This window comes from Cotesia glomerata, linkage group LG7 (genome assembly GCF_020080835.1).
Source record: "Cotesia glomerata isolate CgM1 linkage group LG7, MPM_Cglom_v2.3, whole genome shotgun sequence".
Classification (NCBI taxonomy): domain Eukaryota; kingdom Metazoa; phylum Arthropoda; class Insecta; order Hymenoptera; family Braconidae; genus Cotesia; species Cotesia glomerata.
In genome coordinates, this window is record NC_058164.1 from 165,260 (window position 1) to 180,025 (window position 14,766).

The following is a 14,766-nucleotide window of genomic DNA, read 5'->3' on the forward strand; positions in this document are numbered from 1 at the left end:
TACCATCACCAGAACCACCATAAACTTTGTTACTTACTTCAAAGTATATCAGCTCTGCCAAAAGTCTCTTTGATACAATCGAAACAAACGTTTTCGTTAGACCAGGAATAAATATATTCTTTATTTTTATACGGTACAGCTATTTTGTTAAAAAGTTATCAGTATTCGTTAGTTCTAGCTCTGTTTAATTCTGATAGTACCAAAGTCTATCTAAATATATAAAGCATTTAATAATTAAATTAAATTCAAAAGTTAACTGAATGTTAGCATACATAACTACATATATATCCGGAAAAAATTATATCTATGCATTCACCAATACTCATTAAATAATAATAATTATTATTATTATTAATGAAGCCCGATTAATTGATTTAATTTATTATTGATAATTACTTATTTCGGATTAATTAATAACTAAGGTATGTAAATATAGAGATTTAAAAGCCATTGTTAAATATTAATAAATTATAATCTACTTACATTTTATAATAGATGAAATGCTTTTTAGAACTTTCAATTATGTATGACAGTTATGTTACCTTTTCACCTCGATAAGAATATTATTTTAAAATTAATATCACTGGCAACAATCTTTTATTAATATTTTTTAACAGCTCATATCTATCGGTTAAATAAAAAATTATGTAGCGGTGTTTTTGGAATTAAAATCAATAAAGAACTAAAATGTAGGTTACCAATAATAAACTATTTTATCGAGTGTAATATCTCACGACTATGTTATACGTCAGTAATTAAAAGTTTGACCGAATGTTTAAAAATTGAGAAGACAAGTTTTATTATAATTGTCTGTCTCTGACTCGGTGAAAGTAATTAAATTAGTTTCTCTTTAGATGGATTAAATAACACGTGTTATTCATTATAATATGTCCATTATTGTCTATCTTAAAATTTACCAATTACAGTTTATGTAATTTTATCTATAAAATAATAAAAAAAAAAAAAAAATTAATATTAATAAAATAATAAAAATATAAATTTATATAAAGAGAGAAGAGCTATAAATGATGTTTCTGGTGTGATATTGGAAGACGCAATGTGCCGACAATCTAGTTTACGATGAGCATTTATATATGTACATACCGCATATCCATCTCTGTGTACATCATAATAACAACAATGATGTTGATGATGATAATATCTTGAGATGCAGAACCAGAACGATTTCGTAAGAATACGAAGAAAAAAAAGATGGTGAGGATGAGAGTGAAAAAGATAAAGAGAAAGAACAAGAGCAAGAACAAGAAGAAAAAGAAGAAGAAGAAGAAGAAGATGAAGATGAAGAAGAGACAGCTGTAGATCGATGTTGCCACGGTAAATTAGATCAGGTGAAGAGTATTGCCTAACCAAGGCCTGCGAGAGCGCATCTCTTGAGAAGGTAGTTTCCGTTTGAATGGCAGTTACCATCTAACTCTCATGCCAGGCACTTTTCCAATGTGAAATAGCGAATTTCACGTCTCCAGTACGTATTCCTTACTCCTTACTCGTTACTCCTACTATTACCACTACTACCGCACTAACTTTCGTGTGAAATGTTCATTAATGCATACACATACGGAGAGTTACAATTACATTAACGTCTCGACTGCATCATCAGTAATATATATCCTCTGTATATTATCATTATCATTATCATTATTATTATTATTCAACGAGGCATATTTTAATTAACTACACCAGCCAGCCAGCATCGTCCTCATCTTCATCATCCTCTTTATACCCTGCCATCAAATGATATAATGTTATTACCATTATTATTATTATTCTTCTTCTAATATAATTTACCAATAATCGCCAACTACTACCACAAAAATTCTATAAAATAATAATAATAATAATAATAATAGCATCGTGCGAGTATTGAGGCATGAAATACGTTTATGGAAAAATAATTGAAATGGAATTACAGCGGAAAAAAAGATCAAACCATCAATAATTAATGATGATGATGATGATAATAATTGAAAATTAACGCACATCAATTACACAATAAGTGATATTGAAAGCCTGAAGTTGAGTGGGTTTCAATAAACTCATTATGTAATAGCATCGCATCAGATCGGATCGCATCACATCACCCGGAGCGCATCTTACGTTACAGCTCGACAGCTCTACAGCTCTACATCTTTCACGAGTTAGAGGATTGCACAAAACTTATCCTATATACTTATATATTCTGATGCATACAAGACAACAAGAGAAAATGTTTGATTTTTATTTCATTTTTAAGTACCGGTATTGAACTGTCGTTAAAACTGATTATTCCTCAATCTAGTATAATATTATCATAATAATAATATTAACGATAAAAAGAGTATACTGATATATACTGATGAGGACGTTCTTGTCACCCGCGCTCGCTGTATTCTTAAATAATGTTATGACGAAAGTTGTTCGCTTACTTTTGTTTTGTATTATAAGGATAAAATAAAAATGTGTCTATCCCATATAGATGTATACATGTTTATCTACATTTTATATAAGGATAATAACAGACAACCAATCTTATTTGCATCACAAACGAAAAATATTATTATTCTTGCAATATAATCCTTTTTTATTTCATCTTCTTTCTTTAAACTTTTTTTATGGCAATCTAGATCATACAATCTAGGACAATAACTTTTTTGTAACTCGCGTACTTGATTCTTTTTCTTTTTCTTTTTTATTTATTTATATTTATTTATTTATTTATTTTTCTTCCCCTCTCCCTTACCTCTTTTTCATTTATATTGCATCTCCTTTTATATTTTATTTTACGAGAGTAAAAGTCTTGTTCATTTTTTTTTTTTTTTTTTTTTTTTTCATTCTCAACAATTATAAATTTTTATTTAGATTCCTTTTTAAAGATAATATTATATATATATGTATAACAAAATAGTATGTGACATTGAGAAATTTATCGCGATGAGAGATTTAATATATTTATTGCGTATATTATATTTACGAGGATATAAAAAATAGTAAAAAAGTATAGAGGGAGGGAAGAAAATAAGAATAAAAATGTATGTAGAATGGCTCAATAAATTGAGTGTAACGGATCTGTGTTATTTTGCAACGATTATTCTCTCATGTATTAGAGAGTGCAAAAATAAATCCGGAGGTAAAATCGGAGCAATACCTAACGACAAACGTGTCGTTTTATTTTTAGGGTAGGGGTAAATAATATACAGCTAATTATTATTATTATTATTATAATCTCTACTTTATATAGTAGGTATTAAGTAAGTAAAATAAATGAAGATGCCACCAAAGATCCGTTTTCAATGTGTTGTAAAAGATTGTCTATCACCCCACCAAACGAGTATTAAAGTATATCGTGTATATACTGGATGACTGGAAGATCCGCCACCGCCACCGCCACCGCCACCGCCATCGACACCGATACTGATACCGACACCGTCACCATCACCCACCAGTACTGATCACCGATGGGATCCCAATGTTGGTGGCATTACGCGACTATGTCGATCTTAAACAGTAAATCTTAACCATGTTGCCGTATTTACGGCTTCTGCCTATTGCTCCTGGTAGTAATGCTGGTAATGCTGGTTACCTGGGAGCCCTCCTATGCCCTCCTGCCAACCATCCATTTAATCCATGATTCTGAATCACGGATCGTCTTCGGGGATATATAAAGCGGATTAGAACCCAAGAGTTTGTCATTCCCACGACACCACTCTCTGGTGGTGGGTTAACTCCTTGTTTTATTCTTATAGTTATAGTATTGTTATTATTATTATTATTATTATTATTATTATTATTATATTATTGCAAACTATTATAAACGACAAAGTACTGGAAGGTTGGTTAGTGGTAACAGAATAAATAAGACCACACAGAACTTAACTTGGTCACTTACGAAAATTTCCCAGACATACATATTTCCCCTTGCTGGGAAAGGGGAAATATCACCACTATTGTCATTACCTCTTTTTTATTCTTTTTATTTTGTTCACACTTGCCATACTTACATTTATTATTTAATATTACACTACCATCATGCTTAAGGTGAGTGACGTAATTACCATGTGTTTTACTGGATTTAATTAGTTTTAATTAAAATTTTGTAATTATTTTAATAAAATTTATTTTTTTCAGTTAATGCTATTAGCGTCAGTGTTGACTGCAATATTGGCAAGACCAGAACCACCCGTTAATTCTTATTTACCACCGGGTGGATCCCAAGGCGGTGGTTTTAGAGGTGGTGGTGGAGGAGGAAGAGGAGGAGGACCCTCTGACGGTTTTAGACCACCACCAATCGATAGTAATGGGGCTGGAGGTGGAAGACCATCCAGTTCTTACGGTCCTCCAGGTAAATTAATAACGCCTTGTTTATTTTAATATTTTATAAAAAAGTTATTTTTAAATATTTACCAAGTTTATCTATCTGTTTTTATTTAACTTAAGGACAAGGCGGTCAAGGAGGACAAAATCGCGGATTTGAAAGCCAAGGGGGATCTGGAGGTGGAAGACCATCAAGTAGTTATGGACCTCCAGGAGCCCAAGGAGGTAATGGATTTGGTGGACAAGGCAATCAAGGTGGTAATGGATTTGGAAACCAAGGAGGATCTGGAGGTGGACAACCTTCTAACAGTTACGGACCTCCAGGAGCTCAAGGAGGTAATGGTTTTGGAAATCAGGGAGGATCTGGAGGTGGAAGACCTTCAAACAGTTATGGTCCCCCTGGAGCCCAAGGAAATGGTGGATTCGGAGGACAAGGAGGACAAGGTACTCGTATTATACTATATTTTTTTTACAATTAATTTTTTAAAAAATCTATGATTAACTATAATTATCAATAAATAGGTGGATTTGGAAATCAAGGTGGTTCAGGTGGAAGGCCTTCAAGTAGTTACGGAGCCCCAGGAGCCCCAGGAGCCCCAGGAGCCCAAGGAAATAATGGATTTGGTGGACAAGGTAATCAAGGGGGTAATGGATTTGGAAATCAGGGAGGATCTGGAAGTGGAAGGCCTTCAAACAGTTACGGACCACCTGGTGCTCAAGGAGGTAATGGTTTCGGTAATCAAGGCGGACAAGGTAATCATCAATAATTTTTATCTTAAATATTTCAAATAAAAATTTTAATTATTATTTTTTAATAATAAGGTGGTTTTGGTGGACAAGGAGGATCAAGCGGTGGAAGACCATCCAATAGTTATGGACCTCCTGGAGCTCAAGGTGGTAATGGATTTGGTGGACAAGGCAATCTAGGTGGTCAAGGTGGTCAAGGAAGTCAAGGAGGTGGATTTGGAAGCCCTTCAAATAGTTATGGACCTCCTGGTGCTCAAGGTGCTCAAAGTGGCTTTGGTAATCAAGGTGGACAAGGAGGTTCAGGAGGTTCAGGAGGTTCAGGAGGAGGCAGACCTTCTAATAGTTATGGACCACCTGGTTCTGGATCTGGTTCAAATTCTGGTGGTTTTGGATCACAAAATGGACAAGGATTTGGTCAACAGGGAGGAGGAAGTGGTCGTCCATCAGACTCGTATGGAGCCCCGGTTGGTGGAGCATCCGACAGTTATGCACCTCCACCATCTGGTGTTCAAGGCGGACGAGGAGGCCAAGGAAGCCAAGGAGGCCAAGGAGGCCAAGGAGGACAAGGAGGACAAGGAGGACAAGGAGGTTCTAGTGGTTATGGAACTGGAAATGGAAATGGAGGATCCAATGATGAAGAAAGCAATGTATGATTCTCATAAAGTTATTATTTTAGAATATTATTGCTTAATAACTTACTCAACTTGTACAATATATATTATTTAGGAACCAGCCAAGTATGATTTCAATTATGAAGTTAAGGATCCACAATCAGGAGTTGATTTCGGACAAACTGAGAGTCGAGATGGAGACCGAGCACAGGGTATGTTTAACGTACTTTTACCAGATGGAAGAAAACAAATAGTTGAATATGAAGCGGACCAAGATGGTTTTAAGCCACAAATAAGATACGAAGGTGAAGCAAACACTGGAGCTGGTGGTCCTGGTGGTCCTGGTGGAAATAATGGTTATCCCTCAGGTGGTCCAGGTGGAAACAATGGCGGTGGAGTTGGTGGAGATAATGGTTACCCTTCAGGTGGTCCAGGAGGAAACAATGGAGGTGGATATCCCTCTGGAGGACCAGGAGGAAATAGCGATGGTGGATATCCTTCAGGAGGTCCAGGTGGAAACAATAATGGAGGATTCCCTTCAGGTGGTCAGGGTGGAAACAGTGGAGGTGGATATCCTTCAGGTGGTCCAGGAGGAAATAACAACAACAATAATAACGGAGGTTATCCTTCAGGCGGACCAGGAGGAAACGGTGGATCTGGAGATGGCTACCCATCGGGTGGTCCCTCTGATGGAGGATTTGGCGGAAACGGTGGATCTAGCGATGGTTATCCATCTGGACCAGCAAATAACGGCAGAGGTGGTGGTAGTGGTGGATTTGGTGGTAATGGCAATAACAGAAATGGAGGCGGTAGTGGTGGATACCCATCGGGTGGTCCGGGAGACAGCAATCAAAATGGTGAGTTATTATTGGTATCAGTATAATATTATACTTTAGTAAGATAAAAAAGTTTGGATAAGAAAATAATGATGATTGACGAGTGAAAAATGTTTTACAGGATATCCATCAGGGCGTCCTAATGGCGGGGGTGGTGGTTTCGGAGGTTCATCTGGTGGAAATGGAAATGAAGGTTATCCTTCTGGTAGACCCGGCGGTAACAGTGGCTTTGGTGGAGGTAATAATGGTAGAAGTGGTGGAAGTGGAGGTGGAGGTGGATACCCCTCCGGAAGTGGTGGTGATGCCGCAGCAAATGGAGGATATCAATATTGATCCTCTTGATAATTTTATACTCAAAGTGTACTTTTGAAATGGTGAGATAAAATGGGACACGATATCCGATCTCCGCATGTAATCTAGACTTAAACTACTCGTTTTCTCAAGGTAACTTTGCGGAGTTGAGTTTATAGATCTTTGATAAGTTCAACATCATTTTGTTTTTTATTTTTTAATTAATTAAATTACTCCATTTTAAACAGAATTATTAAAGTTATTTTCTTTTTTTTTTAATATCAAGTAGAGTATAGTCTATTGAAATTCGTTGATTAAAAAGTAATCTATAAATATAGAAAAAGAATTGTTGAATAAATCAAGGGATATATATATATATATATATATATATATATATATATATATATATATATATATATATTATGTTTAGAGTCTATCTGTGAATAAATAAACAGATATAATAGTTTTAAATCCCGACAAAAACTTATATCCGCTCAGTGTAATACCTTGTTATAATACTCAGTATTTTTTATATTCTATTTTAGATTTTATAAGTGTATTATTTAATAGAAAACAGATACCCGCGTATAGTATACATATATATATGGTATATATATTAAAAGAAGAAAAATAATACTCTCGCAAAATAAAGTATTATTATTACAAAATATAAATCAAAGTCTCGATTTATTTTTATTATCCACTCATCAATTTCCTTCCGTAAAAATAATATAAAAATTATTAATCTGACGTAGTGCGATAAATTTATTACTTTTAATGGATTTATAAAGCTCGAGAGCTTAAAAAAAAACTTTTTAAAAAAATAGTTATCAAGAAGAGCTTCCTTGATCAGACGTAAAAATTTATTATAAATAGTGTAATAACAATGGTGATGATAAGGATAAGAATAAATTTAAAAAAGCAAATGCAATAGTTGATAGTTGCGGTTTTTTTAATATATTTCATTAATGGTTTTACATTGAGATTATGTCTAGAGCCAGATGGTAAATAACAGTCTTTAAATGGTAATCGTATTGCACGAACAACCAGGAACCGAGTATAAAGGCATCTGCTGAGCCGTTCGCTTATCTTAGTTTTGTGAAAACCAAAGGGTCGTGCCAAACCACTCATGATTTCAAAAGTAAGTTAAAATACATATATCTATATATATTTTTTAATTTATATACTTCCCACTAAAACTTATACTCATTCACATATACAAATATATAAAACTATATTAGTCAAAAGGAAAATGGTCTATTCATCATCAAAGTATCGCCGTCAACTTTGATCTGCTATTTGAAAGCGTAATTACAACTACATTAAACGAGAACGCATTAATTAAATTTTCCTACTTTGCGTACAGCTGGTGATTTTAAACTCCTCAATAACTATAAAATAATTAAAACCGTTAAAATGTTGTTCAGTTTAATAAAAATTAAATTAATTAAAAATTGAATGTACTAAAAATGAAAATAAATGTCCGGGATATTACAATATTTCGTGTAGATCATGTCATACTTGTCAATCATCCAGAGAGGATCCAATTAAAATTTGATAATTAACTATGCGTAAACGGTTAATAATTCACCGATAAATTTATTCCAGGATGGGCATAAATTGTTTTAATTACCATACCGGGAACTACTCATCTAGTAATCTAGTAATCTAGTAATCTAGTAATCTAACTATTGACTATTTACAATAAATCTTAATGATTGACGTTATTGTATTACAGAGCTTAATTGTCCTCGGTATAGTTTTGGTGCCGATTATTTTAAGTGTACCACAAGGACCCTCTTATCTACCGCCGAGTGGTGGACGACCAACTGGTGGTGGTAATGGACATCCCGATGATTGGGCTGGGGTAATTTAAAAAATTATTTTATTTTGTAATAAAATTTTTACACATTTTATTACTTAGTATTTAGCAAAACAATAGAATAAACAAAAAATCGCGTGTTAAAATGTTTAAATGTTTAAATGTTTGTTGATTTAAAAATTTAAGGACCCAGTGAATTATGAATATTCATACGAGGTTCAGGATGCGGGACTTGGTGTGGATTTCGGACACCGTGAAATGCGAAAAGAGGATGAAGCAAAGGGAAGTTATCATGTTCTACTTCCAGATGGGAGAACACAGTTTGTAGATTATGTCGCCGACGCTGCTGGATATCGACCTGTGATACGATACGAAGGAACCGCGACATACCCAGCACCTGGACCCTCTGGAAATGACGACGGCTACAAATATTGATACCACTACCAGTAACAGTAACAGTAACAGTAACAGTAACAGCAACAGTACCAGCCATATAAGATAATCCGTTTCCGAATACCAATACGTCATATCACTAAAATATATCCCAGTCTCTTCAGATTCTCATTTATCCTTTGTTTCGACTACTGTATTTTTCAAAAAAAAAATTTATTTTTATAATTATTATAAATTTTTGATAACAATAGCAATAATAATAATTTTAATAATAATGATAATGATAATAATAATAATATTAATATTAATAATAATGACTGAAGATGAATAATAAATAATTTAAAAATTGTATAATCGAGATGAGCTTATGTATACATAAACATTTTTAAATTTAATTCAATATCTGTAGAATGAATTTTATTTTTTTTTTTTTTATTTTATTTTATTTTATTTTATTTTATATTTCGAACATAAAATGGAATATACCCTCTGGGTAATGTAAAAATTTAAATTCACCTTCATATATATATATGTATTTCAACTGATATATGGTATTCCAATATTTAAATACAATATAATATTAAATAATGGCAATCATAATTATTGGCGGTACATCAGTTAAATTAAATACAGACTCGAAAATTGAAATAAAAAATACGGATAACAATGAAACTACCGAGGTAAACATGTTACCAGATTAATTCCCACATCCATAAATATTGATCTGGTGAAAATAACAATAAACAATGAATAATTCTGTTGTTATTTGCAATAAAAATTTCAAGTAAATAAATAAATAAATTTTAAAAAATACTTATAGTTGTTATTTATTTTATTAATATAATTGATTATCGAGAACAATTAACCGAGGATATCCTGTGTATAGTAATAGTAGTAATAGGAGTACCACCTAGTTCACTCGGGGCTTCGTGATCAGCGCAAAACCCATTAGAGCTACTGTTGACATTTCTCAGCTGTATATATATATATTTGAATTATTAATGATATCAGTGGAGAATCGGTTGAGTGTCAGTTATACTCTCACGCGACATATATTATTATAAATATATGATAATAATAATAATAATAATAATAATAATAATAATACCGTAACAATTAAGTCAACAGGAAGTAGTAATGGTAATAAGTAGTAGTACCAGCAGTACATTCAACGAGTTAAGTTATTATTTATACCGCAGCAGTTATGACTTCTCACAAACCACGAAATTTAATTAAAGAGAGTTGGTCATCTCTTTGCATGACCGGCATCGTTGGTACAGATAAATCTATATTTTTCTAACTATATAGTAGTAATTAAAGTGGATTAAATAAATATAATTAAAAATTTCAGGACTTCGTCTAATAGAATTATGTAAAACAAAATTATTTGGATACATTTATGTTATTGGAATATTGATATTATACTACACGTTGATATATTTTACAAAAGAAGAGGCTGATAAAGTATACGAGTACTTGGATATAACAACTATATGTGTAGCTAAGATACGACGAATTGAATATTACGTTAATGCAGTGGTATTAGGTCTTATGTTAATAACCAGTGGATTTAAATTCAACTTGGGGACCACTGGTGTGTACTCTAATTTGAATGAGATTGACAACAAGCTAAAATTGTTGAACCAAAAATTAAATTATGACAAATACATGAGAGATAATATTTTAAATATCACCGGAGTTGTTATTTCAACTATTTTAATAGGATTAACCGATTATTCAAGTACTAAAAATGCAGCAAGTAATATAACGATGTTTAATTTGATGTGGTTTGGAAATCAATTTCCTCAAATAGTTAACAGCATTGCAACAGCTACTTTTGTTACAATAATAGCGAGCTGTTGTACAAGACAACAAATTATTAATGATTTAATTTTTAAATTGAGAAATATCGACAAAGAAAGTTATAATACTGATGTTATTTCACAAGAAATGCATAATGGTAATAATAAAAACAATAATTTTAATATTAATAATAATGATAATATTTTTGATAGGTTTAAAATTAAAGCTTTTGCGTAAAATATTTGAAATTCTTAGTAACACAGTGATAATAATAAATGAAGCGTATGGATTTATGTTAATTTTAACATTTATAACTCATTTCATCGGCATCTCGGCACATCTTTATATAGTCTACATGACATTTGGAGAGCAAAATTACATCGTAGATCTAATCGTTGAATTTTTATGGGCTTGCTTCTATTTTGGAAAACTAATTTACATAATATCTGCCTGTCACTCATTTGAACGAGAGGTAAATTTTACTTACTATTATTATCATCATATCCAATAATTAACTCGTAATCATCCTAGCGATATAACGACAATAGTTATAATCAGCATTATTAATTAAAATTGAAATAAATTTAATCAAGGGAGATAATGGATAATGCCTGATGATAAATCAAATGAATAGTCAATATATATATATATGAGAAATATAGGATTTGAGTATATATCAAAACCGATAACTCATAAAATTCCGGTACGGTGTTTATCTCTATTCTCTTTTAATTTTTTTTTTTTCTTTATTTTTTGTTTAATCTGTCTCTGAGGATGAATACGGTTTGCTCATTCGCGAGCCATATAACTTTATCTCTCTTTAATTCTACTGTCACCACAAAATCTATTAACCCTCGAGAGCTGTCTGCCAGTAGATTGTAAACCGTCTATTCACACAGACACTGGGCACATTGAACAGACCGCCGATCAGACTGAGCAATACAAATGTACGAACTACACTCCTAGGTATAAAGTAATAGACCACGCAGTGACAATTGTGTGAAATTATTCGCTTGGTCAAAGCTTTGACTCCTTTGTAGCCTACGGCTCATACAATCAGCATCACACACATGAACAACTATACACCGAGTATCATCATCATCATCATTGTCGTCGTCATCATCATCATCATCATCATCATCAAAACTTGGGCAATTACACGACATTCACTTTGTCATGAATAATATATAATATATAATAAGTAATAAAATAATATAATAGTGTCTGTGAAACATACAGGGAAAGCGTGCCAGTAAGCTGCTACACGAATGCCGAATCGACTCGGATTATAATTTGCTTAAGCAAGAGGTTCGTTGGTGCATCAATTTTATTATCATTTTTGTAGTACAGTTATTGCTGTGATTTTTATATTTTTTTATTATATAGTACATTGTTATCCAAGTACAATTGTTTCTCACCGCGAGCATCATTATTTATCATCAATCGTTTTTACATATATACATATATACACATATTTATTTTTATTATAGTAATTTTAAAAACTCAGCAGGTAATATTATTGCAATGGCATTCCAACTATTTTTATTGCCCTATCTTGTATCTCACGTTTCATTTCATTTCAGACCGAATCATTTGCAAGACAAGTAAGAAACGTCGATATTAAAATAACTGCAAGCAATTTATTCACCGTTGATTATCCAGCCCTCTGGAAGGTCATTATTTTAAATAAATAATTATAATTTTTTTCAATAATTAATATAATTTTTTTTCTTTTCTAATTAAATAGATTGTCCTCGGTCAGACAGCCTACGTCTTCTTCCTGTCGCAATTCACCAGCACCAAATGAGGATAGACTAACACTAAACGTCGAGAATAACAAAGATTAAATAATCGCCAACTGTCCAACACTATTATAGTATTATAGTATACCGTTCTATTGGTGTTTATATTGTTGATGACGTTGTTACCATGTTGACGGTTATTTCTCGAATATAATAAGCAAACAAAAGTTTTCGTCTAGTCACACACAGATTAATCCTATCTTCACAGCTAAACACAATACTACTATATGTATAGAAGAGAATATAATATAATATTACAATATATACAATACAACGATTATATTATATTCATCAGCGAGGTATAATAAGGACATAACGCGATGACAACTAACTCACTTACGCTCTATTATACATTCACTATCACTAATATTTAACAACAATTACTATTACTCTTTGATAAATTTATTATTGGCTTAGATTAATATTGTATTGCTGTAATAAAATTGTGCAATCGAGTGTTATTTAAACTCTTAAATTTTAACTTTTTTTGTTAAATTTATTTAACCATTACCCAAAAAGATAAATTTGGATCTTGGAATTTAATTTAACACTATAAAGAAACAATTTAATACCAAGAGTATTTATCCGGTTCAGAGAACCTGATGACCCTCTTCTTCTTTATTATCTCAAAGTTTTTCTTTTTCTTCTTTTTCTTCTTCTTCTTCTTCTTCTTTTTTTCGTTCTTTTATTTTTAATCTTTTTCTTGTTGTTTGAAATACAATTTGTGTCTTCTTTCTTACGCATTTACTCCAAAAGAAATAACGCTCTGGTGGCACGCAACAACCTCTCTAATTTCCTCTTTATATACTTGTATATATATATATATATATGTTACTTTTTGGAGGAAAAAAAATATACAAAACTGAAAAATAAGTTTGTACTCGATGGGTGAATGTGATACACTTATATAATTATTTTTTGGTACTTTATTTTACGACTTTTAGGAAAGGATTTATCTCAAGCTTTTTGCGCCAAGAAATATCGGATAAATGTTCATATATATACATATATATATAAACGAAAAGTGGAGTTTGTGTGGAGGACAAGCGACAGCGGCAAGCCATCAAAAGAGTCGACTTCTTCAACGAGCTCTCCTCACCAGAGATAAGAGATCTTTAACTAATAGCTCATTCTTTGCGTAATGGACACTCTTATTCTTAACTTTTTACTCTCTTTTCTTCCTTCTTTCTTTCTTTCTATCTTTATTCTTTATTCTTTATGCTTACTTTTCACCCACGAAATAAAATAAACCAGAGTATATACTCTCATTCCCGAGATTAAATAAAAATAAAAAAGAGTTAGGAGTTGTACTTTAAATATTTGAACTTTGCCAGGTATATATACCTTGATAAAATTATATTCGGTATTGAATACACATTTATAATCAATATTTAACGAACAAAATTACCATAAATGTCATTTTTTTCTCCAATAATACTGCTGGTGAATTTGAAATATTTAAATTACTGTATAATTTAACAAGATAAATATTAAATATCAGTATAACTAATATTATATTATTGGAAACAAGTAGTAATCAATTAGTATTAATTTAATTAAATATAAATTGATATAACTATTCATAAACCCAATCTGTTTTATTATATACATATACCATTTCATTGACCCGACAGCGCGATAAGGTATTAAAGTTTCTAAATTAGTCGACAATTATTTTAATTGGAGAAATACAATTACAAAAGTTTTGAATTTAATTATTGGAATTCAAATTGATTAATATAATAATAATATTTGTGTATAAATTCGATTTTAAAAAAATTATTTTGTAGGATTGTTAATAATTAAGCAATTATAATTATTACAACAAGATGATGATGATGATAATAATAAAAATGAAAGTAAGTGTGGTTTGAATGAATAATAAGCCAAAGTTATGACCGAGTAAGTGAGAGAGTGGTAAATGAATAGATCTATATTAATGGTTCTAATTTATCTGTAAAAAGGTATGTAAAGCCAATCCCACGCAGGAGAATTAGCAGAAGCAAAAGCATCATCGTCATCACCATTAACATCATCACCAACAGCATCAATATGAAGATTGGTGAGCCAGCTTACTCTCTCATCTTTTTGTACAATCATCATTACATGTATGGTATAGGTACTCTCGTATATAAATAGAGATATAGATATAA

General features: G+C 31.7%; 3 protein-coding genes across 6 annotated transcripts; all 3 read left to right on the forward strand.

The window, feature by feature from the left end:
* Positions 1-3,672: 3,672 nt before the first annotated feature.
* LOC123269083 (pro-resilin) lies at positions 3,673-7,036 on the forward strand. 3 transcript variants are annotated; one of them, XM_044734607.1, is made up of 7 exons: positions 3,673-4,032; positions 4,123-4,336; positions 4,432-4,752; positions 4,831-5,061; positions 5,131-5,643; positions 6,134-6,523; positions 6,624-7,036. In XM_044734607.1, the coding sequence occupies exons 1-7, from the start codon at positions 4,024-4,026 to the stop codon at positions 6,833-6,835; spliced, it is 1,890 nt and encodes a 629-aa protein (XP_044590542.1). In that variant the 5' UTR covers positions 3,673-4,023; the 3' UTR covers positions 6,836-7,036. The 3 variants fall into 3 exon arrangements, with proteins under 3 accessions (XP_044590542.1, XP_044590540.1, XP_044590541.1); XM_044734605.1 differs by having other exon boundaries at positions 5,131-5,702; positions 5,782-6,523; positions 6,624-7,017; XM_044734606.1 differs by lacking the exon at positions 4,831-5,061 and having other exon boundaries at positions 5,131-5,702; positions 5,782-6,523; positions 6,624-7,022.
* A 612-nt stretch (positions 7,037-7,648) lies between these two features.
* Positions 7,649-9,220, forward strand: LOC123269085 (pro-resilin-like). Its single transcript, XM_044734609.1, has 3 exons — positions 7,649-7,934; positions 8,532-8,660; positions 8,802-9,220. Exons 1-3 carry the CDS (start codon positions 7,923-7,925, stop codon positions 9,048-9,050), a joined length of 390 nt encoding a protein of 129 aa, XP_044590544.1. The 5' UTR covers positions 7,649-7,922; the 3' UTR covers positions 9,051-9,220.
* Positions 9,221-10,094: 874 nt separating this feature from the next.
* On the forward strand, positions 10,095-13,094 carry LOC123269441 (gustatory receptor for sugar taste 43a-like). Of its 2 annotated transcripts, XM_044735143.1 has the most exons (6): positions 10,095-10,282; positions 10,360-10,968; positions 11,024-11,283; positions 12,051-12,119; positions 12,395-12,484; positions 12,559-13,094. In XM_044735143.1, exons 1-6 carry the CDS (start codon positions 10,213-10,215, stop codon positions 12,616-12,618), a joined length of 1,158 nt encoding a protein of 385 aa, XP_044591078.1. In that variant the 5' UTR covers positions 10,095-10,212; the 3' UTR covers positions 12,619-13,094. The 2 variants fall into 2 exon arrangements, with proteins under 2 accessions (XP_044591078.1, XP_044591079.1); XM_044735144.1 differs by lacking the exon at positions 12,051-12,119.
* Positions 13,095-14,766: the final 1,672 nt, after the last annotated feature.